General features: G+C 36.1%; 1 protein-coding gene across 1 annotated transcript in view; it reads left to right on the top strand.

Moving 5' to 3' along the window:
• The first annotated feature begins 18,184 nt into the window (after positions 1–18,184).
• LOC110450497 (thyrostimulin alpha-2 subunit-like) overlaps positions 18,185–26,117 on the top strand; it is a 28,053-nt gene continuing 20,120 nt past the window's right edge. Inside the window, exon 1 of the mRNA XM_021498049.1 lies at positions 18,185–18,794. Coding sequence (XP_021353724.1) covers positions 18,632–18,794 — 163 coding nt within the window. The 5' untranslated portion in view covers positions 18,185–18,631. The remainder of the gene's footprint in view (positions 18,795–26,117) is intronic.

The raw sequence follows: 26,117 nt of genomic DNA, 5'->3' as shown, positions 1-26,117 counted from the left end.
TTGAGAGACTCTCAGAGTGTAGGAATGGATTGATACGAGTGTCATAATAAATGAAAGGATGAATGAGTCTTCACTCCATATCAATCAGAAAACAATTGGGTTCATTTGCGCGAAACAAACCATTCAAAGAAATGATGTGTTGTTACAAAATAATTTCTGTTTCATAATATAATTATCTCATTGATAAATTACATAAGATTCCGCACAAAAATATTCTTTTTTTTACGGTCATGTATAAAATTAAAGTATTCAAAATTCAATACATATTCCCAATATTGAACCTTATTTATAACATTTAAAATTATAAAACTAATTTGAATCTTATTTTTGCACTGAAGATGTATTACACTTTAGAACATCGTAAACATTTTTTTTTTTAAATGATACTAAAAAATAATATACTGGTAAACAAATGATAAGTGGTATAATGTATACATTATTTGTTTTATTAAAGAAGGAACAGAAAAATCGTAGATTGCTCATGAAAGCTCATTCATCATAGACGAGCCTTGATTGAGTGTCGACTCTCCCAGGGCTAAGGAATATTGCCGGAAAGGCACAAATCTTCATAACTGATGACGGTTTTCGATTAAGAGGGTTCTCCCAAGGGTGTCATTATGGCCTTTTAATGCATGTTATTCCTATACAACGGCCTCTGTTTTTGTAAAGTTTGCTCTAAGGAATTTACATGATTTTATTTTTGCACAGCTATGGTAATTATCAAATACAAAAAAGGCTGTTTAATCAGTAATATATTTGAGTTAATGAAGTTCTTAATTTGATTAAATTTGGATAGGTACATTTCATAAATGAATGACAGAATTGGGCTAGTTCCCCCAGGTGATAAATAACGACACCATCTCCCCCGATGATAACAGCATGACTCCATTTTGTCCACCACAACATATATTTAACTCTACGATGAAAGCCATGATGGTTTACCGTTTTTACATCTTGTGGTAGGAAAAACCTCCAATTTAACATGGTTAATGACTTGGAGCGTAAGGAAAAGCATAGCTGACATACTATATCTCTTTTTTTAAGCAGACGTAAATAAATACTTTAAAACGTTATGATACCATTTATCAAACAACTATATCACCTAAACTTCTTTTCTGGACGTGAAAATAACCCATCGCAAATGCCAGGCGTGATTTAACTGAATGTATATGTTCGGAAAAGTAAGGGCTGACCCACTGCGTCCTCTTTTTTGAGCAGATCGAAAGAAATATTTAGAACATTATGGTACCATTAATTCAACAAGTACACGACTTACACTTCTGTTAGAGACGTGAAAATAACCCATTGTCAATGCAAGCTGTTATGTTATAGAATGTATATGTACGTCAGTAAGTGCTATGCCTATTCGAATTTATCAGTGATCCTTTCATGTAAACACCTTCTAGCTGGCGTTGACGATGTCAGACATATTTCCGTTCCAGAAACATGGTGAAATTATCAGCGCTTTCTAACCAAATATCTTGCGAGCTTAATACAGAATTTCTTCCGATGTTAAAATTTAGTCAATGAAAATCATAGTTATATGAAAATCGAGATTGTTTTTTTTTTTTTTTTTTAAATCGTTTGGTAGTTGAGTCCATATAGTATACCAGCAGTAAATCAGCCCGGTAGATAAAGTACGGAGATATGTTAACGTCCACAAGCGTAATCTAGCTTGGACACGACAGGGCTTATGTAAGGTCGACAACGACTGTGAACAATCTGTGAAATAAGGTCGTCGTCCTCTTGACTAGGCGCCGTTTTATAGCGTTTTACAGGCGTAGTGGTGAACTATTAATATTCCAGACAAAGGGACATTAGAGGGCGCTAATGTAATGATGATGTGACGGGCAGTGTATTTCGACGTAACTAGATACGGCGTTCTATCAGGAGTATCCACAGCTATAATGTGCTAAATATAAAACTTATCCTCTAATGATGTAATTTGATTAAAGCAAAATAGATAAAACAAAGCGCCGCGTATACACACAAAGACAAATGTGGACCAAAAAATAAATACGCAAAGACAGCAACAGACATAGTGTACATAAAAACCGAGAAGATACATCCGGGTGTCCTACTAGTGTCCCTGTGACGTTTAATTTCGCAATGAAGCCACATTCGATGGAAAGGAAGATGGCTGGAATAACGAGTCCCAACTGAAATTTATCCTAAATCTTATATCTTATATCCAAGCTTATATCTTGTTGTTTTATATTATTTTTCTATTCAACACTTTAGAGACTGAATATATCAGTTTATATCAACCATTATCATAAAAAAAAGTTCTAAAAACGAGTTAAGAGGTGCAGAGGTCATTTGTCCAAGTTGACTATCACAATCTGTACTTCTTTTGTTCATTTTATATGTATTGTAAAATAGAGCAAGGTATACTCCTGGATATGCTTTTCTTAAAGATATCTTATTTGATAGCCACGAAAGTTCACCAGATTAGTTATAATGAGGGCGACCCTTGTATGTACTACGCGCTAGTAATACCACCAGTACCATTATCAACGCACTAGTCAATTATACAACCTAATATCATACTTTAGATACGGGATAATACACCGTCTCCCAGTTATCTTGTTTGTGGTCGATAAGAGCAGCTTTGGAACCATTAACACTCTATTATTCCTGCTATCGAGTAATGGAAACAGGGAAGGAATATCTAACCGGGAACAGAACGGACTTTTCTTACAGGAAAGATAATTTTCTATCGAAACATATGATATGAAATGACACTGAAGTAATCTAAACAACATACGGAGATATTGTGTTGACCTTTGAAGTGTGTACATGTAACGAGTGGCTGTGTTTATTTATATCAGGTAGGGTGCCCAACCTGGGTACAGATAGGGGATTGACGTAGTGGAAATATTTTACTACATAGCCATAGATGAGCAAATGTATGACACCGTTAACACACAAGGACAATGTTTGGACCCTTCCTCTATACAAATGCAGCAAAATGAATTCAGGGAATTCTAAAATAACCTGCCAGGCACCATTAAATCCTACAAAAACACCGGACCTGAAACACGAACTGGCGTATCACCATAGTACCGGTGTTGTGGGAAATATGTGCCGTTTGTTCTTTTGTGATTACAATACTCAAGACAGATAATAAGATCTTATATAGTATATGACACAGACACGTTGCCTTCTATAAAATCAGGGAAATAAAGTTTGTCCTTAAACACATAGACAACTCTTCAAACATGGTAGACACTGCAATATCATACGTAAAAACGAATGTTTCACAATTTCGTTTAACGGCTCTTAAATAAACTACAACGAACTTGTATAAACTCATAACATAAGATATATTTAACGTGAAATTGTTCCAATCGGAAACTGTTATTATTGTCATACTTATACAGTAATAAAGGACGAATCATGGCGTGGTGTTAAAATCAACTTATGATGAAAATCTCTCGAATAGTTTTTCGCCCGGCTACCATAGAAAAACACTACAGTTTCTCCGCAAAATGTTTATTTCATCACTTTGTGAAATCATAAACTGAGAGAAACCACTCAGAATGATAAAAACGTTGTTTTAACGTAAATACAAGCAATGATTTAAAAAATAAAATTTTAAGAGTTTGCCTTTAGTTCTGTTCAAACATTCCGCCAAAGATAAGCTACTGCTTACAATGGAATATGTTTGAACGGCACAGTGCTGCAAAGCATCGTCAACATTAAACGATGTGTTTCCACCCTTCATTGCAGCTTTTCAGAAGGAAAGTTTGAAAATTGCCGCTCTTTGCAAATTGCAAATCATACATTCTAACGATCAAATATATAGTCAAAAGTCAACAGAATTGTTTAAATATGTGTTATCGATGGGCTACCATAATGATCTGAGACAAGCATTAACCGGGATTTGTTTACCCTTTTGTGTTGTGGAACCACTTATACCGTGCCATATATAGCTAGACACAACGAGATGTCGTTAATTACTGGCCTGTCATTCGAAAGTTGGGTAAGACTCAACTCCTCTTGCTTTTGTCGTTTATGGGAAGTCATGGCGTGCTAATCGTATTGATACAATTCCTATACACTCTTTGACGTATATTACAAAGTATCAAATACACATAAAATACATCAACCAAATGCTGTTTTAATACATTGACCATATTTTTAGGCAATTTGTATTCTGCATATTATGGTTGAGCTACTATGAAAAATAAATCTGCCGTGCTATTAAACTAATTCAATGCTATTGATTCCGCCACCTGGGTTTGACATTACATAGAAAGGTTAACAATATAACGTCAGTGTACCCAAAGCGGGACACTGAATCTTGAATGTGGCCAGAATGTTGACATTTCTAGTGGCAGTTGTTAAACACATCAACAAAGGGCTTGGTAACTTTTTTGAAATGTTTTAATACGAGATTTTTGGAACGCATTGCAAGGATTCCGTTTTTACTGCAATGTTCATGACGGCTGATCGAAGGACGCAAGCTCCTTTATATACAGAACCGTTAGGTGCCTTAAACAATATAAATTAGAATGTTGCACTGGGATCTGTAACCTACAGTGTAACCGTTACAATGAGTGCAACACTCGAGTGTTTCGAGTACGGCTACGGTACAGGGTTCTTGACCCTCTGCAAAAAGACTAGTCACGACTGATATCCCACAAAGCATGTCATTTCCGAATTCCAAATGAGAGGCAAAAAATAACTGCACTAATGTTGATCATTAATGATGAGCTGATAGGCACATCTAATGTTTCTGGTCTGATTGTAAAGGTATTTATATGTTTTCCATGGTCATCGTGCTATCGAAGTATAGCCCTATTTTTTCACAAGGTCTTTACATACCTAGAAAACATGTGTCTGACGTACCTTGCTAATGGATGCAGTTATCTATGTCTTTTTCCGATAAATTTTAAACATGTTAGCGTTTTTCAAAGTACTGATGTGTGTAAGATAAACTTTTAGACTTTTTAAAAGTGTGTTCTAGCTGTCGTGTGGTTTTAAAATCAATCTTATTTTGTTTGCTACAATGTAAATTCATGGGCTTAAATTAAACGCATTATACCTGATGTAAATCTTAATAGTGCTCTTGTACATTACCTATGAACACATCTATTTATTTGTACAAAGGTAATAATCTCATGTATTGTGTAACTTGAAGCGTAAATGAACTTTTTTGTACTATGCTTTTATCAATATATATCAATGTACTTTTCGAAATTCGAAACTAAACTAATAGTTGATGTTACTTCTTAAGTCATTCGATATCTATTTCAAAATAATAGAATAGAAAACGAACTTTTCGGCATACGTCATTAAACAATACGAATACATATCTGAACATTAATAATTCTGCTTCTCTTTTCATTTCAAGTCCTATCAGTCAGTAATGCTTCCACGGTATTGTGTTTGTGTATGTTTCCGTTGCTACATGTGCATGTGGAGGCACGGTATTCTAGTGGTAGGACGCCGTGTTCGTGACCGAAAGGTTGTGGGTTCGAGTCACGGCACGGCACTGTGTTGTATCTTTGAGCAAGTACTTTACTCCGCTTGTTTCAGTCTACTCAGCTGCAAATGAGAACTTGGTTGGGCAGTGCTAGAATTGTATAATGCTAGCTGTGAGCGCTGAAATGGCAGCACCGGCTGAAAACGATATGGCTGGTTGCAAAGGCCCTATAACTACGGAAAATAATTTGTGAATCGCTGTGAGACGACCTACGAACTAGGTTGTGATAAAGCGGTATATAAGAACCTCGAATTATTATTATTATTTTTATGATATGTCCCTCTTAGTAATCGGCAGTTAATCAGTGCTTCGGCTATGCCACCCAGTTCATCCCATTCTTCATCCATTTGTGATACCTCAATGTCTAATTTGATTAAAATCTTCAACACTTTAACTTTGCTGGTTGGCGACTTTCTTGCTTTCCTAAGAGCCATCATTACGGATATTAAATGCTGTGCATGAAATATTTACCCTTCAAGAGGATCTAATTTATATTTTCGTCACATTTCTAGGAATAATTTCAAAAGGATATAATTACCCCCAAACAAAATTGCATTTTTGTTTATTATAGAGTAAATTACATAATTGTATTAAGTGGGTAACTTTTTGAGGCATGTACCATGTATCAAATGGTGGGACTGTCTACTTGAAGGTCTGTGTACAGCAGAAAAGTGGTGGAATTGTTTACCTTAATCTGTATGGTATCCATATAGTAAGATATCATATCTGAAATGTCCTTCCTGGGAATCGAACCCCGACTATACGTGACATAGAGAACACGTGACGCTCCCACTGCACCTATCGCATACAAACTATAGATGTGGCTGCGTCAGCGGAAATCCTTGAATTGCTTTGCCGCGTTTGCATTGCTTTTGATTTAAATGAGGGGTAATCTGTCCTGTTTTCCCCCTTTACTCTCCATCTTGTTTATACGCTGAGGTTGTGACATTAATCCGAACTCAGGCCCGCATTTACTCCTCTTCGAGTGGTGATACTGCCTAATCCCAAAGTGTCCTTGTCACACGTGCTCGGTAAACCAAGCAGCTACAGTCCTACCCTGGGGACCTGGTAGCCAGGCCGAATGCAAATTAGGTCTACGCAGGGTTACCCTTGGGAAGAGATCCGCTCCCTGTCTTTGTCATACTGCATCTGGTAGCGACGTGCGACAGAGATATAACTCACACATAAAACTAACAAAACGATATAGATCATTATTGCACTGGTAAAAAGAACCCGAAATCTGAAATCAGACAGTTGTTTTTTTGTGTGTTTTATCGTTATTCTTCTTGAGTTTAATGTTTGTCTGTTCATGCCATCAGTAATTGACAATTTCCAGCTGACATTAATTTTACGTCGGCTTCCAGTATGACGTCATTTGTATCATGATTGATAGTTTATTTTCGTAATGCAATTGATGATTTGTCAGAATTCGATTCTGCAACGTCACATTTTTTTTGAGCTAAGATAGCGTCCAAACGCAGCAATGAATTTACGTTCTGTTAACCTCATAGTGGGTACTTGTTGGGTGGGGGGTGGGGGTGGTGGGGAGTGCCTATATACGATTTTCGATATTTTTCGAACGAAAAAATAACCTTTCAGCAACAGGGTATCGAGATATGCACGTTGGTGAAGACTATGTTTTGTTGGAGCAATCATAAACTTATCTAGAAGCGTTCTATTTCACTGTGCTATATGAATGTCAACGTCTTTGAATTACTGATATGTAGGTTTTGATATCACTACATTGGTTCTCTATAACAATGATAATATACAACATTTGAAATAGCGCCCTATCTCGCTAGCATAAGCCATTCTCAAGCGCTTTACAATAGATAGATGCACAATTAAAACAATTAGCATATGCATTGATCAATTCAATTTTGAGGAATTCGCAGGAGCTGCCTTAACAGGCGCTAACTACTAGTCATATGCCACCTGGCTAATATATCTCTATGTGTGTATGCCTGCGTGTGTGCTGGAGATGTAATGGGTTCTGTTTGTAGTGGGACCGTGCATCCAACGGCATCATTTATAGTGCCACCTCATTCGAACGCTACAGCACACATACCGCAACATCCACCCCAGACCAATTTATACTCCTCCCGGGTTGTTGGAGTTGTGTGGGCAGGAGAAAAACACTTTCTCTGAATATCCGTGCCTACAACGACTTCGGGGACCTGACGTTTCTACCATTTTACCAAGTTAAGCATGGTGGATGTCGTCGATGAAACGGACAAAGTTTGCCATTTCGAAACATTTGGTTATACTCTCTTTTTTTTTTTTAAATATCTGATAACCATGGCATTTTTGAATGAGACTAATAACGGTATTTTCCTTTGTTCTTTAAGTTATGGAAAATACCTTTCCTTTGCGGATTCCTATTTTAATGATGGGAACTACTAATTCGGGAGCAAATTTTTCATTGTTGTTCTCTAGCCTACAAAATTAAGTTTTTGCTGTTTTGAATTGAAGAAAATTGTTTTTTTTAATTTACATTGTTCAATGTATCAACAATGAGTCGAGTGAGAACATAATGGTTTCATTATTTTTCACGTCGTTATTTATATAAATCATAAATTGGTTATCACTTATCATTTCTACATAAAATACGTTTGAAACACGTTACGCCGACTACATGTATGAATATCAATATCAATAATGTCAACGTAGATTTTAATTTTAAACTTTAATTTAATGATATTTTATGCGAAACCTTATCTCATTAGACATTTCTGATAATTTGCATCAGAAAATGCCCCTACCCTTTCTAAAATCACTTATCTTTTTGTTGCCAACCTAGTTTTACTATGGTTGTCATATATATATCTCTGAAGTGCAAACAGTTGTGTTGTTATAATCAATTTGCGAATAACAACAGGAAAACTAATTATTCTTAATGATGAAAGATGCAAAACACTGCAATATTTTTAAGACGCAACTGTCCGTTTTGTTAACAATAATGTTCCATTGCTAGATTGTCATCAACACAGCAAGCAGCAATAAAAGATATTTATAAGTTGTCACGTAATTCCTGGATCTATTGTTGTTAAGATAATCAAGGTTTGTTGTTTGTTTGTCAATAGTTTATATCTGGAAACAAATGCTACATTTTTTTCTACTGACGCAACTGACAATGATGTTTTTACTCAAATTACCGATTCCTTCAATATAATATTTACTTCTCCAGATATAGAAACAAAGAAAGTGACAAGATGGTCAATACGTTTAACACTAACAACCTTTTGAAAGAAACAGGTATGCTATTTTTGTTCAGTGTGCATAGTTCTTCCTTCGATAATGATATGGTTAATTTTGGCAACTATTGTAAGTGTGTTACTATTATCTAAAAAAACTATCAGCATATAGAACTATCAATATATCGTCAATATACGTTTTTCTCTTTATTTGAATGTTAAATAATATTTTTAATCTTTTTTTTTTATTAACATCAAAAATTGTGAAAAATCATAAGTCATACGTTATCGCTATAATCAATAGTTTCATTTCAAATGTTATATATTTAAGACATTTATCAGGTTATATATTTAAGACCTTTATCAGGTTAAATAGGACGAGACGTCACTACTTTAGCAATGCAATATTAATTATGATCCTAACTCAACGTCGATAACAAAATACTACTGGAGGTACTTAGGAGACACCAAAACAAAATTAATCTGTTTTGACCCCAACCCAACCCCCTTCCCACACAAAAATGGGGGCTTTACCATCTGAAGTTGAAAGATAATAATGTAATGTTACATATGACATATTGAGAAAGACGAACTATCGTTATTGTCCGATATTCTAATTAATGTTGACATCGAGATAAAATGTGAATGTGAATGGATTGAGATGAAATTAGTTAAGGCTATTAATATAATATAAAACATTTTACTAAGATGATCAGACTCTCACTTATTTTATCCCTTTCTTCAATTTGTCAATACTGTTAAATTACAAAACATGTGATTTTCAAAACTGTTCTTTTAATAGCCGAAAAGTGACTATGCATCATATTACCCCATGCATTAAGTTATTTTGACTTAAATAGAAAATTGAAAATGTGATTTGTCTACTTTATAAATTCAAACGGGATAGTTTTTCTGCACATTTTCGTTGTGAAGCTTTTATTAGGTCACCTGAGACAAAGTCTCAAGTGACCTATTGCGATCGCCTTTTGTCCGGCGTCGTCCGTCGTGCGTCCGTAAACAATTAAACTTTTTCGACTTCTTCTCCAAAACCCCTGAACTAATTTCAATGAAATTTTGCAGAAACCTTCCATGGCCAAAGGTCAACCAAAATATGAATAATATGGTCCCCAGATCCCAAGGGCCTGAGGGGCGAGGTCAAAAGGGGTCAAACTGAGTGAAATTTCATGTTTCCCCCTGGGGAGAGGGGGTAAACGTTACTATAGTTTATATAGGGAAATCACATTTTGGACCAGCATTAGTTTAATTTCCATTGGAATTAATTCAAACTTGGTTAGCATTATCAGTATTGGATAGCAGTTTGATGGTATGCACATATCAGCCCTGACTGACTCCCATGGGCTGATGGGTGGGGCCAAAAAGGATTGAATTGACTGAAATTTCAAAAATCTTCTTCTCATGACCCAGATATGGTAGAGTCAAATACTCTTCATAAATGGAACGGCCTTAAGGGGCTTTACCAAAATTGTGAATTCCATGACCCTTGGGTCCCACGTTTTCCCCTGGGGAGAGGGGGAAACTTTACTAAAGTATATATAGGGATATCACATTTTGGGACAACATTTGTTTAATTTCCATTGGAATTAATTCAAACTTGGTTAGCATTATCAGTATTTGATAGCAGTTTGATGATATGCATAAATCAGCCCTGACTGACTCACATGGGCTGATGGGTTGGGCCAAAAAGGATCGAATTGACTGAAATTTCAAAAATCTTCTTCTCAAGACTCAGATATGGTAGAATCAAATAATCTTCATAGATGGAAGGGTCTTAAGTTGCTTTAACAATATTGTGAATTTCATAACCTTGGGTCTCAAGTTTCCCCCTGGGGAGGGGGTAAACTTAACTATAGTTTAATTGTGAATGATATTGTTTCCAGCCCCCAGGGTTCTGAGGGGCGGGACCAAAAAGGGTCAAATTGACTAAAATTTCAAAAATCTTCTTCTCCAGATCCAGATATGGTAGAACCACATATTATTCATATATGGAAGAATCTTAGGGGGCTTTACCGAAATTCAGCTGACTGACAGAACCACTATTTGTACATACTACAATATATACTACCCAGATCTCTTTCACACTACTTTTGCATTACATGTAGTTCAAGTTACATTTGTTACAAAATTATTTCTTTTTCATTTGGCAACATCGATAACATCAGTTTTTACATAACTCAGGTGACCGTTAAGGCCCATGGGCCTCTTGTTATTAAAACGTCAAATTGCAGTATGTTTAGCATTTTGAAATTCTTTTGAATGACACAAACATTACAATGATCTAAATAACACAATCCATAGAAGAGGCATAAAATCATTGATAAATAAAAATAAACCAACTTTTCCCCGAACGATAACGTGTCGGTACTGATATACTGATATCTGTAATGTAATTCAAATTCAATATCAGTATCAGAGAATCGTTTTATGACAAATCCAATACCAATCACAGTCTGGAATTCCTGAACATCGTTGAACTCCTATACCGGAAACTGATGATACAACGAGCCGGAAATGAAACAAGTGCTTATATAATTAGTTTGGTTGTGAGATTGGGGAGATAGGTATGATTTACGACATCGGAAATAGATATTGGCATAAATATCGGTGATAATTCTGATAAGTAGGTGTATATTACATTAATTAACACTAAATGTATCGATGGTGTGTCAGTCGCCGGGACCATCCCAGATATAGAGATGCGTCCCCGATAGCGTATTGAATATCGCCCTAATGACGTTGACCCACACGTGACATCTTGTGTGTCCAGAAAACCACTCCAATATTGTCTTGTCATAAGGTAAATCCATATGGAAAATCAGTACGCAGCTTCTCTCCCGTGAGGCACGTTAAGTACTCTACAAAAGGAACATTTGTTTTTATTCGGCCAAATAGAAATTGAGCAAATAACTTTATTGCCTTATGTGATGCGATCGGTCGTTGCAATATCGTTGTAATCTAGGTGTAATCTCGTGTTTGTGTACACAGCAATAAAACCACGGACATAAATGGACCCCGGGGCGTTGTTTTTTGCACTGATGAGGTTCAATAAAAAAACTGTGGGTTGCAGTTTAATTGCATTGTTTTGCCTTGATGATGTAGTAGCGTCTCCCGGAAGCTTAACTAGCCGAGGGTGATTATGTTAGATGCAAACTCTCTCGGCAACCAGATCCACGAGCNTTAATATTATGACTTTTTCGAAAAATGAACACATTCATCAATCGAGCTTGACACGCCCATGTTATACTTTGAATGTGAAACACTTTTCATATTTGTAATCTTAAGGTTGTACATTTCAACTCTCTGTACATATAGGTACAGTAAAACCGTTTTCTTTTCCTACTCTGTTATGACCGAAACATATTCCTTAATAAGTATCCCTCAATATATCATCAAACTTTCTGATAAGGCCAAAATTACGCTGAAAAATTGTGGCAGTATAACGACGTTTTACTTTGGTCAATATTGCTGGTTTTGAATTGGCAAATTGTGTTGCTGATTAACGTAATATCGCATCTGAAAAAAAATATTCATACAATAGATAAAAATAAACACAATTCTTTTCATAATCCATCTCTTATTGTAATATTGATAAAACAATTTCCTAACAAAATTGAAACAATTCCTTTCCCAAGATTGACTTGTTGAAGTAATTGAAAAATCAATTCCCGATCCTAGGTGTTTAATAACATCGTCTAGTAACACATTCGGAGATAGCGGCCCAACAGCTGATCTACTGAGATGAATCATGTTATGTTCAACACCGAAAGACGTTAAATGTCTTACTTGATTTTGTCCTTTTGTATTTTATAGAAGTTGACGTTCACTTGCGTCACTGACGTTATTCTGAGACTTCACAGTCCTAATTCCCTCCCTAAGGCCTTCTTATTTTGTCGGACAAAAGTCAACTCAGCACCCGATAACGTAATTTCTCAGACGTCCTTCAAATAGTCGGTACAACGATATCTGTTTGAGATTGTTTCGAGGTTAATGAAAATATCCTAAGAGTGTAAATATACTAGACATCTACAGAGGTCGGTGTTGGAAGAATAGTAGATTTCTTAAAATACATAGTAATTTAAGTAAAGATCAGAAGGGGGTCATTATGATTTTCGTTCGATGCTTGTGCTTTGCTTATATTTTTAATCCCTAAAACATTTGTAGTAGTAAGAAATGAAATGTGGAAAGAAGCGATTATTTTCATGAAATTCTTTAAAGAACCATAAATAATCGATTACACCGATTTAAGATTAACTGTCGAAAATGCACATTGCAAGTATAAGTATACCGTAACTCACCCCAAACCTTCACGCAAAATTGACTTTTTAAATAAAATTGAAATCGTAAGCTTGATATATTTTTGTTCGACTGTAATCACTGAGAAAACTAATGTTGTTTTTACGGAACGAAAAATAAAATATTTAGAAGATTGCAAAAAGTCTGTCAATACTTAAAACACCCTTCACTTTCTCCCACAAACAAAATCATCAAGAGAACGACCAAACGTGAGTGATAAGATGAGAAGAGTATATTTGTCCAATACATTAACGATATTGAGAGTGAAGTTAATGGGAAGTGTACATATATATTTATCGTATGCGACAAAGTTGAATATGATACAGAATTAAAACAAAGCTTTCAAGAAAAACAAATAACTCAAAATATATTATCTCGAAAATACCGTACGTTGTGACCTCTGTATGGGGTCATTGTCTCGAATGTCTCCAGAAATCTGATAAGATTGTTCGATTATGAATACACAAAGTCGATTCTGACAACCCGTCAGAGAAATTGATTTGGCTTTATACAGACAACCGAACTCGATCATATGTTTTCATTAAATATATCTCTGAGATATGCATTGATTTAGACAGCCAATAATACAAAGAGATGATAAAGACAATGGTTTTACACAGATAATGATAGGTAATCCACTTATCACACAGATTGTGGACTGTTGTACGCCTTTCATGCCATGCAAATCAGATCACGTTTGTCTTGGTTTCATAGGCATACAAAAATACAACACTAACGGACCCCGAGGACATTTTGTAAAGGACCTCGGGGTATAAACTCATGTTTTTAGTTGTATATAAAACCCAGACAACTGTGATTAGAGTGCACACATGCGTCTGTGAGGTGTACTTGTTTTATGCAAACGCAATGACAATCTCAGCGCAATGGAAGTCCTCCGATTTCTGATGTTTAGTTAAAGAATCCACACATCTTTGAAGTGGCGTCTCCGTTTTGTCTACTGGTTCATGTGGTCTCACTTAATGTGTTTGTATGTCTCGTTGTTTTTCGGTGTGACTCCACCTTACACTCCTTTGGCTGTCATTCAAATTGCGGAGTAAAAATGTGAACATTTTTTCTGATCTCTGCTTGAATTACGTAGTTGTATTCTCTTAAGTTGAAGACGGATGAGAAATTGAGAAAAAACACTGTAAATGTCTCGCCTTTATGATAAATGACGCTAATTTTAAGCTTGCAATCACGTCATATCCGTTTATTCAAGACATGTCAATTTCAGAGCATGACATTTACAACAATTGATAAAAACAGGACAAAGACCTGTAGGTATACAGCAATTAAAACATAAAATGTTAAAAATAAAATGTTTTTTGAAACTTTGAAAATAACTTTGCTTACATTCTGGTTCTTTATGGTGAAACAGAAGCTAAGTTTATAGATAGACAGTGTTGGTAATCTACTTCACTAATCCTTACACGACGCTACAAGGTATTCGATAATTGACTAAGCATAGCTGCCCAGACAATCAAACCCTTCTCAATATCTATGCTGTCTGTTTTGGTGATTATGACGTCATTTGATAACAGTAATTGGTTCAATAATTTATTAACTGCTAGCAGTCGTTACATTAATATGTCTGAAAGGATACCGACTGTCTAATTACTAATGTTCTTGTAGGCTAATTTCACACACACATTTCTCTCACGAGCTTCTTTCGGAACACCAATTTCTTCCTGAGGAGTAGTCGCTAATTGTCACACGGAACGAAGCCTCCCATTAACTCAAATTCATTGACCACACTTCAGTATGACAGCCTGAACCATTCAAAGATTGATTGTGACACTGACCTCAGGGAATGAAGATGTAACCAGCAACGAACCGGTTACAAACTAAGAGTTTCCGAGACCTCTTAATCCCGGCACCGACTAATCTTAAAAGAGAAGTAACCAGTTACATTTAAGTACGAGCTTATAAAAAACTCTCGTTTTTAAAGTATTGTCAGCTTAAAGAAATACTTACAGCTGTTTCCTTTAAACTCACATTGGTTTTTTCTTTATGTTCTTATTGTCATACACCAGGGTATACTGAAGTGTAAAGAAATAGTAAATCGAGGTCAAAATCTTTGAAATCTGGAGATGGTATTCATATATCATAATGAAATAGAATAATTTCCCAATGGGATCATGATATTGACCATAAAACTTCCTCATATTCGACCCATCAGACATAACAATTATGTTTATCACTTTGGTATCGTTTTGAATTACATAGTTTCATTTTCAATCAAAATTCTTTCAAAGATGCCTTTATTTTTTATGTGAATTTTCACACTTTAGTTCTTAAAAAAGGAGATCTTAATTTTAGGTTTTTGCATTTTGGCTCTGAAAACTATACGCAGGATAGTTTTTCATTAAAACTGTTGCTACAAACTATATATTATTCTATATGTGGATGCAAAGTTTGGTGCTAATTTAATAAATATGAATTAGAAAGTTACAAAAGTTTAAATGTACATCAAATATACCATCTGATAAAAGCATTTGACGACCTGTCGCTAATCTTTTAAAGCTTTTAATACTAAGGCCAGCTGTAACATATCAAATTCAATAAATTTGTTTCTTGCCTATTTGCAACGAACAATATTTGAAACCAGAGATTCTAATGCAATTACGTTTTCTTCGTTTATTTAATATTAATGAAGGCTACCTTAGATTGTTGGTATCATACATATTTTTGTTGATTTTGACCAATGGCGTAATAACGCGTGGCAAATATGATGCAGGGCAAGCTAACCTACCCTTCCATAATAAATGGCGTCTTTCCATTTGGTTGATGATCCTTAAGTGTCTGTTATTCTATTTTTCTATCATCGTTTTGTAAATATTTTTAACGCTTTGTTTTAATCTCAATGCACTTTTTAAGGGTTTCAGTGTAAATTATCATGTTGTGTTTGTTTTCGCTATAGTTTCATCTCCTTTGAGTTCTGTTTAAGGCTGTTGTTAACACTTCGGTTCTCTCTTGTTCATTTTGTCCCATGTATTGACAATCAAAACTGAAAAAGTGACAGATTTCAAAATCTTTGAAATAATTTAATAAAAAAAAAATCATTTCTAACGGGTCGAGCAAATTTTGAATTTGAAGTCATTAAGTTAAGGAGATGGGACAGAGTACGATGTCCGAAGATTCAAAGTTATAACAATGAATTTGAACACATTATTTCGGTGCATCGGATTCCATACCTAGGGTAAGAAAGGTAAATGGTCTTTTTCGTTTAGTTCTGGAATCTTTTTTTTCATTTATGCCTCTCTGTTTTTAATGTCCTTTTAGTATTTTGACGCTTTGGTCATTTCCTGTTTATAACTTTAAAAATAACTACCTGATTGTGTAGGTGCGAAACATTTGACAACTTTTGAACCAGGAAGTGCTGAGTATATCTTATAGTGTCTGTTTGAACTGTTTTGGAACTCCGAGCAGGCACAGGCTTAAGAAAACATTTTAGTCATTGGTGAATACATGTACTTCCTTATAGTTTCTAATTAAATGTATAAATAAGCAGTGTAATTAAAAAAAACGGCTGGTGCAGTTTTCTGAAAAATATTGCCCGCGTTGACCATACTTTGGGCGACTGGACCAATAGTCCAGTGATAAACATTCCATACATCTTTAGTGATGGAACCATGCACTATACCTGTAACGACCTATTTTCGAGCCCAGACATCCCAGTGTAATCACATTCGCTTGGCATCGTGTCTGATGATCTGGGAGTGACGAAGCTTTCCTAATTTGCCATCAACGACACATGTCGTCTCACTCTGAGTGTTTATACCTCAGTCAGGAAAGAAAATGGCATCACATGTTATTATGGTGTAAACAGGACGGTTTACATCGGTAAAAAAGTCACGCTTCAAACATTTTGTCATAAATGGGAAGTTTTCATGTTGTGTGCACCACTTAGACGAGTAAGTACATGTATACAAGTGTACATTAACAGATTGGGTGCCGGATGCAGCAGCCATCACCCGCCTGCCATGCTAAAAATGTGCATAGTTGTATTAGTCACCTCCCGTGGTGACGTCACATCAGCCAGACAAACGTCGCTTACGTCAAAGCGTGTCGGATGTATGATATGCTTATGTTTTTAGGTATTACGTATGTCCATGATTGATGTATATCGGATCCAGTGTTGTACTGACAAATGACCTCTAGATGCGAGGGTTCTTCGCCTTTATTAAAATATAGAGACTTTCTCTGGCTATTTATATTTAACTACAAGAAGTATGTGTCTTTCACAAAACAGTGCACATAATTTTATAACGCATTTTAGATAACGAAGTAATCTCTATTAAAGTTATTGCAAGTTAGGTAATTCAAGAAAAATAACTTTTTAAAAGAAATCGCCACGAAAACTGATTTTATTTGGTTATCCGTATGGCGATATCATTCCGACCTGACATTAGCTAAGGTAATTAAACAATTCGTTTTCCATTACTTAACACATTCTCAGATAGTTGTTTACCGTACAACAAGACGTTTTAATGTACATAAACAATTCAACTGTACGTCATATTCAATTCACATGTGTTACAGAAAATTATAATTCCGTCTATAATTAAACACATCTATGTAAAAGGATAACTCCTTTCTACCTGGGAAACAATACTAGTTGTTTCTTATACAGAGTGAGATTTTCCCATAGCAACGTGTAAGTTGATTGCATTAGAGGTCTGGCTATATTAAGATTAGTTGCATCGTCATTATTTTATCATTTTTTTTATCAAAGAGATGCACTTTATGAACTATGGTTGTATTTTAGAAATAATTCGTCATAATCTGTTTATAACATTTACAATTAATGTATATGGCGATTTGCTGAAGAACGATGCGTCAAGACAAACATTCTAAGTACCATGTTGTGTCTATGTTCAAACTCTATTAGACAAATAACGTTTTATTGCCGGCGTATCCCGTCATAGTTTACCGAATAAGCCCTGAGTTTGGTTCTCTGTTGATGTTTCAGAAGCCCAAATCCTTTAAAGTTTGCATGTTAAGTCTCATGTTTGGTTCCTAGGCGAGATTACAAACCGATGACGGTGTCCTGTTATCCGTCTCCGTATGAGAGTCAATAGGTTCGCGCGGACACGCTACTACGACAATGTAGAGGCAGAGCGAGCGTTCGTATAGTGCCTCTGACAACCCTTCTGTCTCCCACATAGCATCACTCGGTCGCATTAACACAGGCCGATCATGATATAAAACCAATAACTGTCCACCAGATAACGATTCACGTGTCAAAACACTGTCTTGTACATCTATATATCGAACACTATCAAAAGATACATTTTCATATCAATTTCTTCTTTAATTGGTTTACAGATGAACCCTTGCAATGACCACACCGGAGCTGCTATGATACGGACGTGCAACAACTTGTGAGTGTTCACGCGAGTCAGGACACAGAGTGATACGGAGTATAAGCTTGTGTGGTGAATTGCTATGCAGGAGTTCTAGGAAAGGGGGGAAACCCAAATCGTGTATTGGAGGATAGGTGACCTGTACTGTGCGAGAAGAATTCGTGGAGGAGTCCCACAGGCTTATAGCCGGGTGCTGACGCTCGGGCCGTTCAGCTGGCACTGGAACACTATCACAACAGGACACTGCATCTTGCATAAACAAACGTAGCATGGGGACCTCCGAGATTTTAAGTGGACCTTTGTGTAAATTGAGAAGAAGGGACGTTACAAATTTTATTATTACTATCTTTAGGATTTTCCTTGTTTTAAATACATTGACAGGACTGACCTATTCGCGACATACGTGGGAAAGGCCCGGCTGTTATAAAGTAGGTGAGTACTGCCAACTTTGTTTAAATACATTTGCCGTGGGAATGTTTTCCATTCAACATCTTTTATGGATTTGTGTGAGCAGAGAACAATGTAAGTTTAGTTATGTTATCTGAGGTTGATCATGCAAGCTTAACTTTTACTGTTAACAAGGTGAAGGTATGGTGGTGTATTTGTCGTTATTGAAGTTCTCCTCCGTACCTAAAGCAACATTTTAGGACATGTACAAGAGTAGGTTATATTTTGTTTTATACTACTTTTGTTTTTCTAGTCTACTTGCAAATATTCCCCGTGGCTGAATCTAACATGCTATCCTTATAGTAAACAATGCAGTTTTTTTGTAAGAGACAAATGTAAAAACTTTGATAAAGTGTATTTTGTAAAAGATGTTTAAGGTAAGTATTTTGAACACTTTGTCAAAACACATTGTCTGTTTGGGAGTAAACATGTCTTTAGCTGACACATACGATTTGATACAGTCTGAAGTGTCTTGCTGCAATACGGAAATACAGGGACAAAAAGTTGATATGATATCGTATGCACGGTCAATCAACTCAGTATGGACATAGAATGTGCATGACCACGCAGTAGATATGACATAGTATTAACGGCCATCAACACGTTAGTTTCTGCAGGGCCACACAGTAAATATGACATAGTATTAACGGCCATCAACATGTTAGTTTCTTGCAGGTGCACACAGTAGATAAGACATAGTAATAACGGCCATCAACACGTTAGTTTCTGCAGGGCCACACAGTAAATATGAAACAGTATTAACGGCCATCAACATTTTAGTTTCTTGCAGGTGCACACAGTAGATAAGACATAGTACTAACGGCCCATCAACATGTTAGTTTCTGGCAGGGCCACACAGTAGATATGACATAATATTAACGGCCTTCAACACGTTAGTTTCTTGCAGGACCACACAGTAAATATGACATAGTATTAACGGCCAGCAACACGTTAGTTTCTTGCAGGGGCACACAGTAGATAAGACATAGTACTAACGGCCCATCAACATGTTAGTTTCTTGCAGGGCCACACGGGAGATATGACATAGTATTAACGGCCAGCAACACGTTAGTTTCTGCAGGGCCACACAGTAAATATGGCATAGTATTAACGGCCATCAACACGGTAGTTTCTTGCAGGGCCACACGGTAGATATGACATAGTATTAAGGGCCATCAACACGTTAGTTTCTTGCATGGCCACACGGTAGATATGACATAGTATTAACGGCCAGCAACACGTTAGTTTCTTGCAGCCCCACACGGTAGATATGACATAGTATTAACGGCCAGCAACACGTTAGTTTCTTGCAGGACCACACAGTAAATATGACATAGTATTAACGGCCAGCAACACGTTAGTTTCTTGCAGGGGCACACAGTAGATAAGACATAGTACTAACGGCCCATCAACATGTTAGTTTCTTGCAGGGGCACACAGTAGATAAGACATAGTACTAACGGCCCATCAACATGTTAGTTTCTTGCCGGTGCACACAGTAGATAAGACATAGTACTAACGGCCCATCAACATGTTAGTTTCTGGCAGGGCCACACAGTAGATATGACATAATATTAACGGCCTTCAACACGTTAGTTTCTTGCAGGGGCACACAGTAGATAAGACATAGTACTAACGGCCATCAACACGTTAGTTTCTTGCAGGGCCACACGGTAGATATGACATAGTATTAACGGCCATCAACACGGTAGTTTCTTGCAGGGCCACACAGTAGATATGACATAGTATTAACGGCCAGCAACACGTTAGTTTCTTGCAGGGGCACACAGTAGATAAGACATAGTACTAACGGCCCATCAACACGTTAGTTTCTTGCAGGGTCACACGGTAGATATGATATAGTATTAACGGGCATCAACACGTTAGTTTCTTGCAGGGCCACACGATAGATGCAATATAAGGTAATACAGGACACTACGATGGATGAAGTGTCTTATTATCGGCCGAACAACACAATAAGGCTACAAAGGGCAACAAGGTAGATATTAAGTCGTATTAACGGTCAGTCAATCAAAGATGATCTTACAGACCTTACGACATATATGATATGGTATTAACAGCTAAAAACACAATATGATCATGCAGGATCACACGGTAGAAATGGCCTCATCAACACAATAAGCTTACACACGGCTAACGATAGAGCGGCCAATAACAGCAGAAGAAGTTCATACTGAACCACACAGTAGATATATGATAACTGTTTAATGACCAATCTCCACACGGACAGATCGGGCCACACGGTATAAATTAAGAGAATTATTCCCAACAACACGATAAGGTCGAACGGAGTCACACTGTAACAACACAATATGGTTATACAGGACTATACGTTAGATGCGATATAATATTATTATCCCAACAACACAATGAAAGTCATACAGGACCATACGGTAGTGTGATATAATATTTACTATAAACAAATCCTAAACCGTTTGTGTAATAATAGACAGGGAGGTGTAAAGGTTAAAGGGAAACAATATAACCGAAGAAATCAAGGTCTCAACTTGAAACAGCCTATATTTTTCTCATCTATACCCTTAGCTAACGACACAGTTGAACATTCCGGATTCCGCGGGGCTTCCATTTTAGTCACCTATTTTGATTATACATTTGGTACAGCAAATCGGTTTTCCTCGATACCCGTACAGATATTGCTTGAATAAAGTTCATACATAACATCCTCTCGTTAATATAATTTGTCCAGTATTTAACGTACTTATAGATGAACTACCAAGTATTGAATTATTATGACAGGTTACGTAATGATAACTTGTTGGCATTTTATTTGCTCGTGCATTTCAGGATTAGGACAGTATACACAAAAACTTTATACAATCTAAGCATTTTTTTTTTTCAAGAAGCTTATTGAAAAAACGTGTATGCATTTATATTAATACAAAAACGTGATATTCGCGTCACGTGACGTCATTATCACGTGACGTCACCTTGATATGCCATGTCTGTTCGTTGTAACGAAATCATGCACCTGATTGATGCAGTCATAATGTCTTTTATCTGAATATCATAATGCACACCTTCCTTTTTTGCTCTCGCTTCAATCGAATCTGAACATGCATGAATGGTTTCCATTTTGCAGTCGACACTGTAATCGATATCTAGACTTTACAGCTACAGATTCTAAGTGATTTCACTTGGATGCTTGCGATAGATCCCAGAGTACACTGCAAAACAATTTTATTACGAGTTGCTGTAAATCAAAACTAAGACTTTAACGTTAGACTTCTGGAATCCACAGTAAAGCTATTAAAACTGTTAAAGAGATGAAGACAAAACTGAACTTACTCCAGGAAGACCTAACATGTTTACGTGTTTTGATTTAAATCAAGCGGCAAACATGTCCATTACAGCGAGAGAACACCTCCTACGCCTCGTTTATACTAAGCGAATCAGTCACTGTAATGCTTGCTCGTTTTCGTATGTGGCATCTGCTTCGTCTTCGTCTAATTTTCTTTTAAGTTTCTCACAAAGGATGCAATGTGGAACCATGACTTGATTACTTTAAAACTTCAAACGTTTTTTCCTCTGCTAAGGTTGACATGCAAGGTATGTTTCGGAAATAAAGATTGAATAGCGATTGGTATCAGAGGGGAAATACTTTTTTTGTGGTTTTCCTTAAGTCAGGGGACAAAAAACACAAATTCCTCCTAAAAGGGCAATACTTGTTTCATTGCGACCTCCAAAATGTACTGTCTAATCCCTCTTTGTGCCTTACGGGTGCCTTCACGTTTCGTAACGGTTGCAGTTGACAATTCCAGCTCAATATAGGTTTACTTGACATTTCCGAATATGGTCGATTGTTTATTTTTATTTTAGAGAAGTCAATGTCGAATTTGTCGGAGATGCATTTAGCTTCAAAACCGTCTTGCGAATTTAAAACTTATACTTAAGATATATCATGGTCTACATGGCGTGAATTCGTGATGTTAAATAGACAATGACGTTTTATAAATATGAGTAACTGCTGTTGTGGTTTTGAACTATACATCTGGTTATTGACCACTCCCTCTTTTGCAATGCATGAAGGCATAATACACACTTAAGTGACGTCATAACGTACACGCATAATTAAGCATTAAACTGCCTTCTTTGGAAAGTTATTGTCCTATAATTCTTACAGGATTGCAGATGCTGGTGCGCGTTATAATTAATTTGTCTACAATCCTGTGAGAATTATCGGACAATAACTTTCCAAAGAAGGCAGTTTAATACTTATGTTTCCTTTTTCAATTGAAGTTTTTCTTATATTTCCAACCTGTTTTCGCATTTCAAAGTCAAATTTCCGGCAAAAATATAGTTCGTGGAAATAAACACAAAATCATCAATCTCATTTCAGCAATTAATCAATATATTCCACCGTGGGGATATAAATAGATAAATTGTTGCGAGTGACATTTGTCAATTGTTTTTTTTAATCCGGTAGCACGGATGGGTTACCACGAGGAATGCGTATTGGTATTGATGTGATGATTTGGCCTGTAAACGGAAGGTGAATTTAGCGATTTAAGTTGAAAGTGCAGCCTGAAAATATTGCGTTTGTGAAGAATCCGAGAGTTACCGTGTTTGTGGAATGAAGATTTGATAGCGTTAATGTGTTAGTTTCTGGCCGATAACAATGTTTTCATGACGTCGGTCAAAACGATGTCATTTAGTCACGACGTCACGAACATGTTCTTCATATCACTCCACCCAAGGAAATTATGTGAGAGTTAAGATCTGATATCCTTTGATTTTGTTTGGTAAGGTTATATAGTGGCAATGGAGAGCAAATAAAAAATATGGAACATTATTATGCCTCACAAGCCTTGAAAGAAAACAATCGCTCTCCCTGGTGATTGCCCATGTTTACAAAACAACATGCCGACAAAATATGACAAAAGCGAGTTCCTTTTAGTTTCCTTGTTTGAGCATCATTATACAGTGATTTAATGCGATTTGATTATTATTGGGTTTTAGGTCCTATTTAAAGCTAAGGGCATTAAAACACGTGACCCCATGTGTGTAATGTGTGTACGTACGTGTGCAGGAGGCCGTGTGTTGATGCATTGTCATACTTGCGATAGTAGGGGTCTTTAGAGTGCTATCTCATTGAAATACCGTGCCGAAGGCACCCAACACAGTGTTCCACCCGGTAACTTAATACTGGGAACTATTTTACCAGTTATTTCGATTACGTTTAATGTTGTATGTTAAGCAGGGAATAATACCCACCTTTTTAATAACTTTGGTTTGTCCGTAATGGGGACCGAACCCTTCGCCCTCTTTATTTGGCCTGAAGTTTAACACGAAGACCAAAAACAAAGTACTGCCAAGAAAGGCGCTAAGGAACAATAGGCTGTTAGGGAATGGAGAGAAAATATGAAGATCACAAATGTAGCAATTAGGGCTGCATATATATTTTGGTCGCGTCTGTGTCCCAAGTTAGGGCAATAAAGTAAAAATATCCAATTCTACAGGAGATTCCCACGTTAGATGTCTCTTACAACAAGCATTGAGTAGCTGCAAGTACATTCTTTCAAAAATGTACTTATAACTATTTGATTCCGACGACTTTTTACATAACGGAATATTGTATTATTAGCAATTTCCTCTTGATGTTCACACTATTTCCTGCATTACATAAACATGGACGCGATCGAAACCATATAGTCCATTAGGACACCACTCTCCTTGTTATAACATTAACGGTACGATATTGTCAGTAAAATTATTTAAACCTTCTAAAAGGCCCGGAAAATGAGCTGAAAGCATCTATATCAAAGAATCATTAACACTGATGTCTGTAGAATTATGGTGATGTAATGTGATATGTAATGTGTTATGTGTCATTATATGAATCAGAAGTAAAGCCTAAAATGTGTTTTGTAAAGACGAAAAACGACATGCTATATCTTGTCTCTCACTTCTCTTCATGTTTGTACATATTATTCTTTTTGACATATAAACATACACAATAACATAAATGGGCATATTTTTAATGTGTTCATTCCATAAAAGGCATATTTATAATGTGTTCATTCCATAAAAGGCATATTTATAATGTGTTCATTCCATAAAAGGCATATTTATAATGTGTTCATTAATATTTTGATTGGAGGCGTTCGAAACCGGGTATCTAACATAGGTTTAAATGCTGACAAACCAGATCTGTCACAACTGATCAAAGCTTTGGTTATGACTAAAATACTTATGGAACATTTTATATTTCAGTATAACATTGGAATTCACTTAGATATAAAATGTTTGTAACAGGTCTGATATGAAAAGAAAACTTCAATTTTGTAATGTTAAGGGACAAAGATAAATTGATCAGTAGGTGTAATTGTAAGATAATAAATGTCAAAATTTAATTATAAATAACGACAGGTTCCCGCTGGCTTTCAGCAATATTTCACAATCTAGACAATTTAAAACTTAATGGCTATTTTGCCAGTTTTAACAAAGTTTTAAACTCCCTATAAATACTGTCAGCGTCAGAATAACGATACCTAGATTCAATCATAGTTTGAGGTCATAAAAGGTAGCAGCATTTAGGCTTCGAACAAGAATGTGTCTCACTCGATTAACAGAAACAGTAAGATGTTTCGATGTAGATGCATATATTTACTGTACACACCAAGACAAAGTAAAACCTAGGAACACATGGATTTGAATACAGACCCACATATGGCAATCACAATATTACGACTAGCATGTAAATACTGATTGATTGTGCCGAGCAGACTTTGATAGCAACTAAAGCATAAATATATGTTATACTCTTGAGACTTTTAAAATTAATTATTATCAGAATTTAAATGAAAATCGAACACCTCACCATTTTTCATTTCCAAAAGATTTCATTTGAATCCAAAATCGAATCCATCTTGAAAATTTAAATATGTGAGGCAAGAAACTGATGTCTTAAATCTTTATATACCATAATTACTGGTGTCAAATACGGTTTCGAATTTTCCCCTACCTAGAGGGTGTGACAGAGAAACTTTCAACCTGAGAGCAATGCCTTCGGGTTGGACATCAACAAATAATCACCCTTAGGAAATGATAATTTTTCTCCCATCAGTCCATTACTATGCTAAAAAACAATAGTAGTGTGACCTCTCCCGTCAAGATCGGATTATGACGTCATATTTGATTGTACTGGTGTCGTCATAGCATTGTTTCTTTCTGTCGTAAGCTAGAGGTGACAGAGAAAGCTTACCCTAGGTAGTAACACAGAAATGTGCAACTAGTAAAACGGGAGATAAGACAGCGTAAGGTGGTAGA

The sequence above is a fragment of the Mizuhopecten yessoensis genome, unplaced genomic scaffold, assembly GCF_002113885.1.
Source record: "Mizuhopecten yessoensis strain PY_sf001 unplaced genomic scaffold, ASM211388v2 scaffold5229, whole genome shotgun sequence".
NCBI classification, from domain to species: Eukaryota; Metazoa; Mollusca; class Bivalvia; order Pectinida; family Pectinidae; genus Mizuhopecten; species Mizuhopecten yessoensis.
This window is presented reverse-complemented; position numbering and strand designations above follow the sequence as displayed.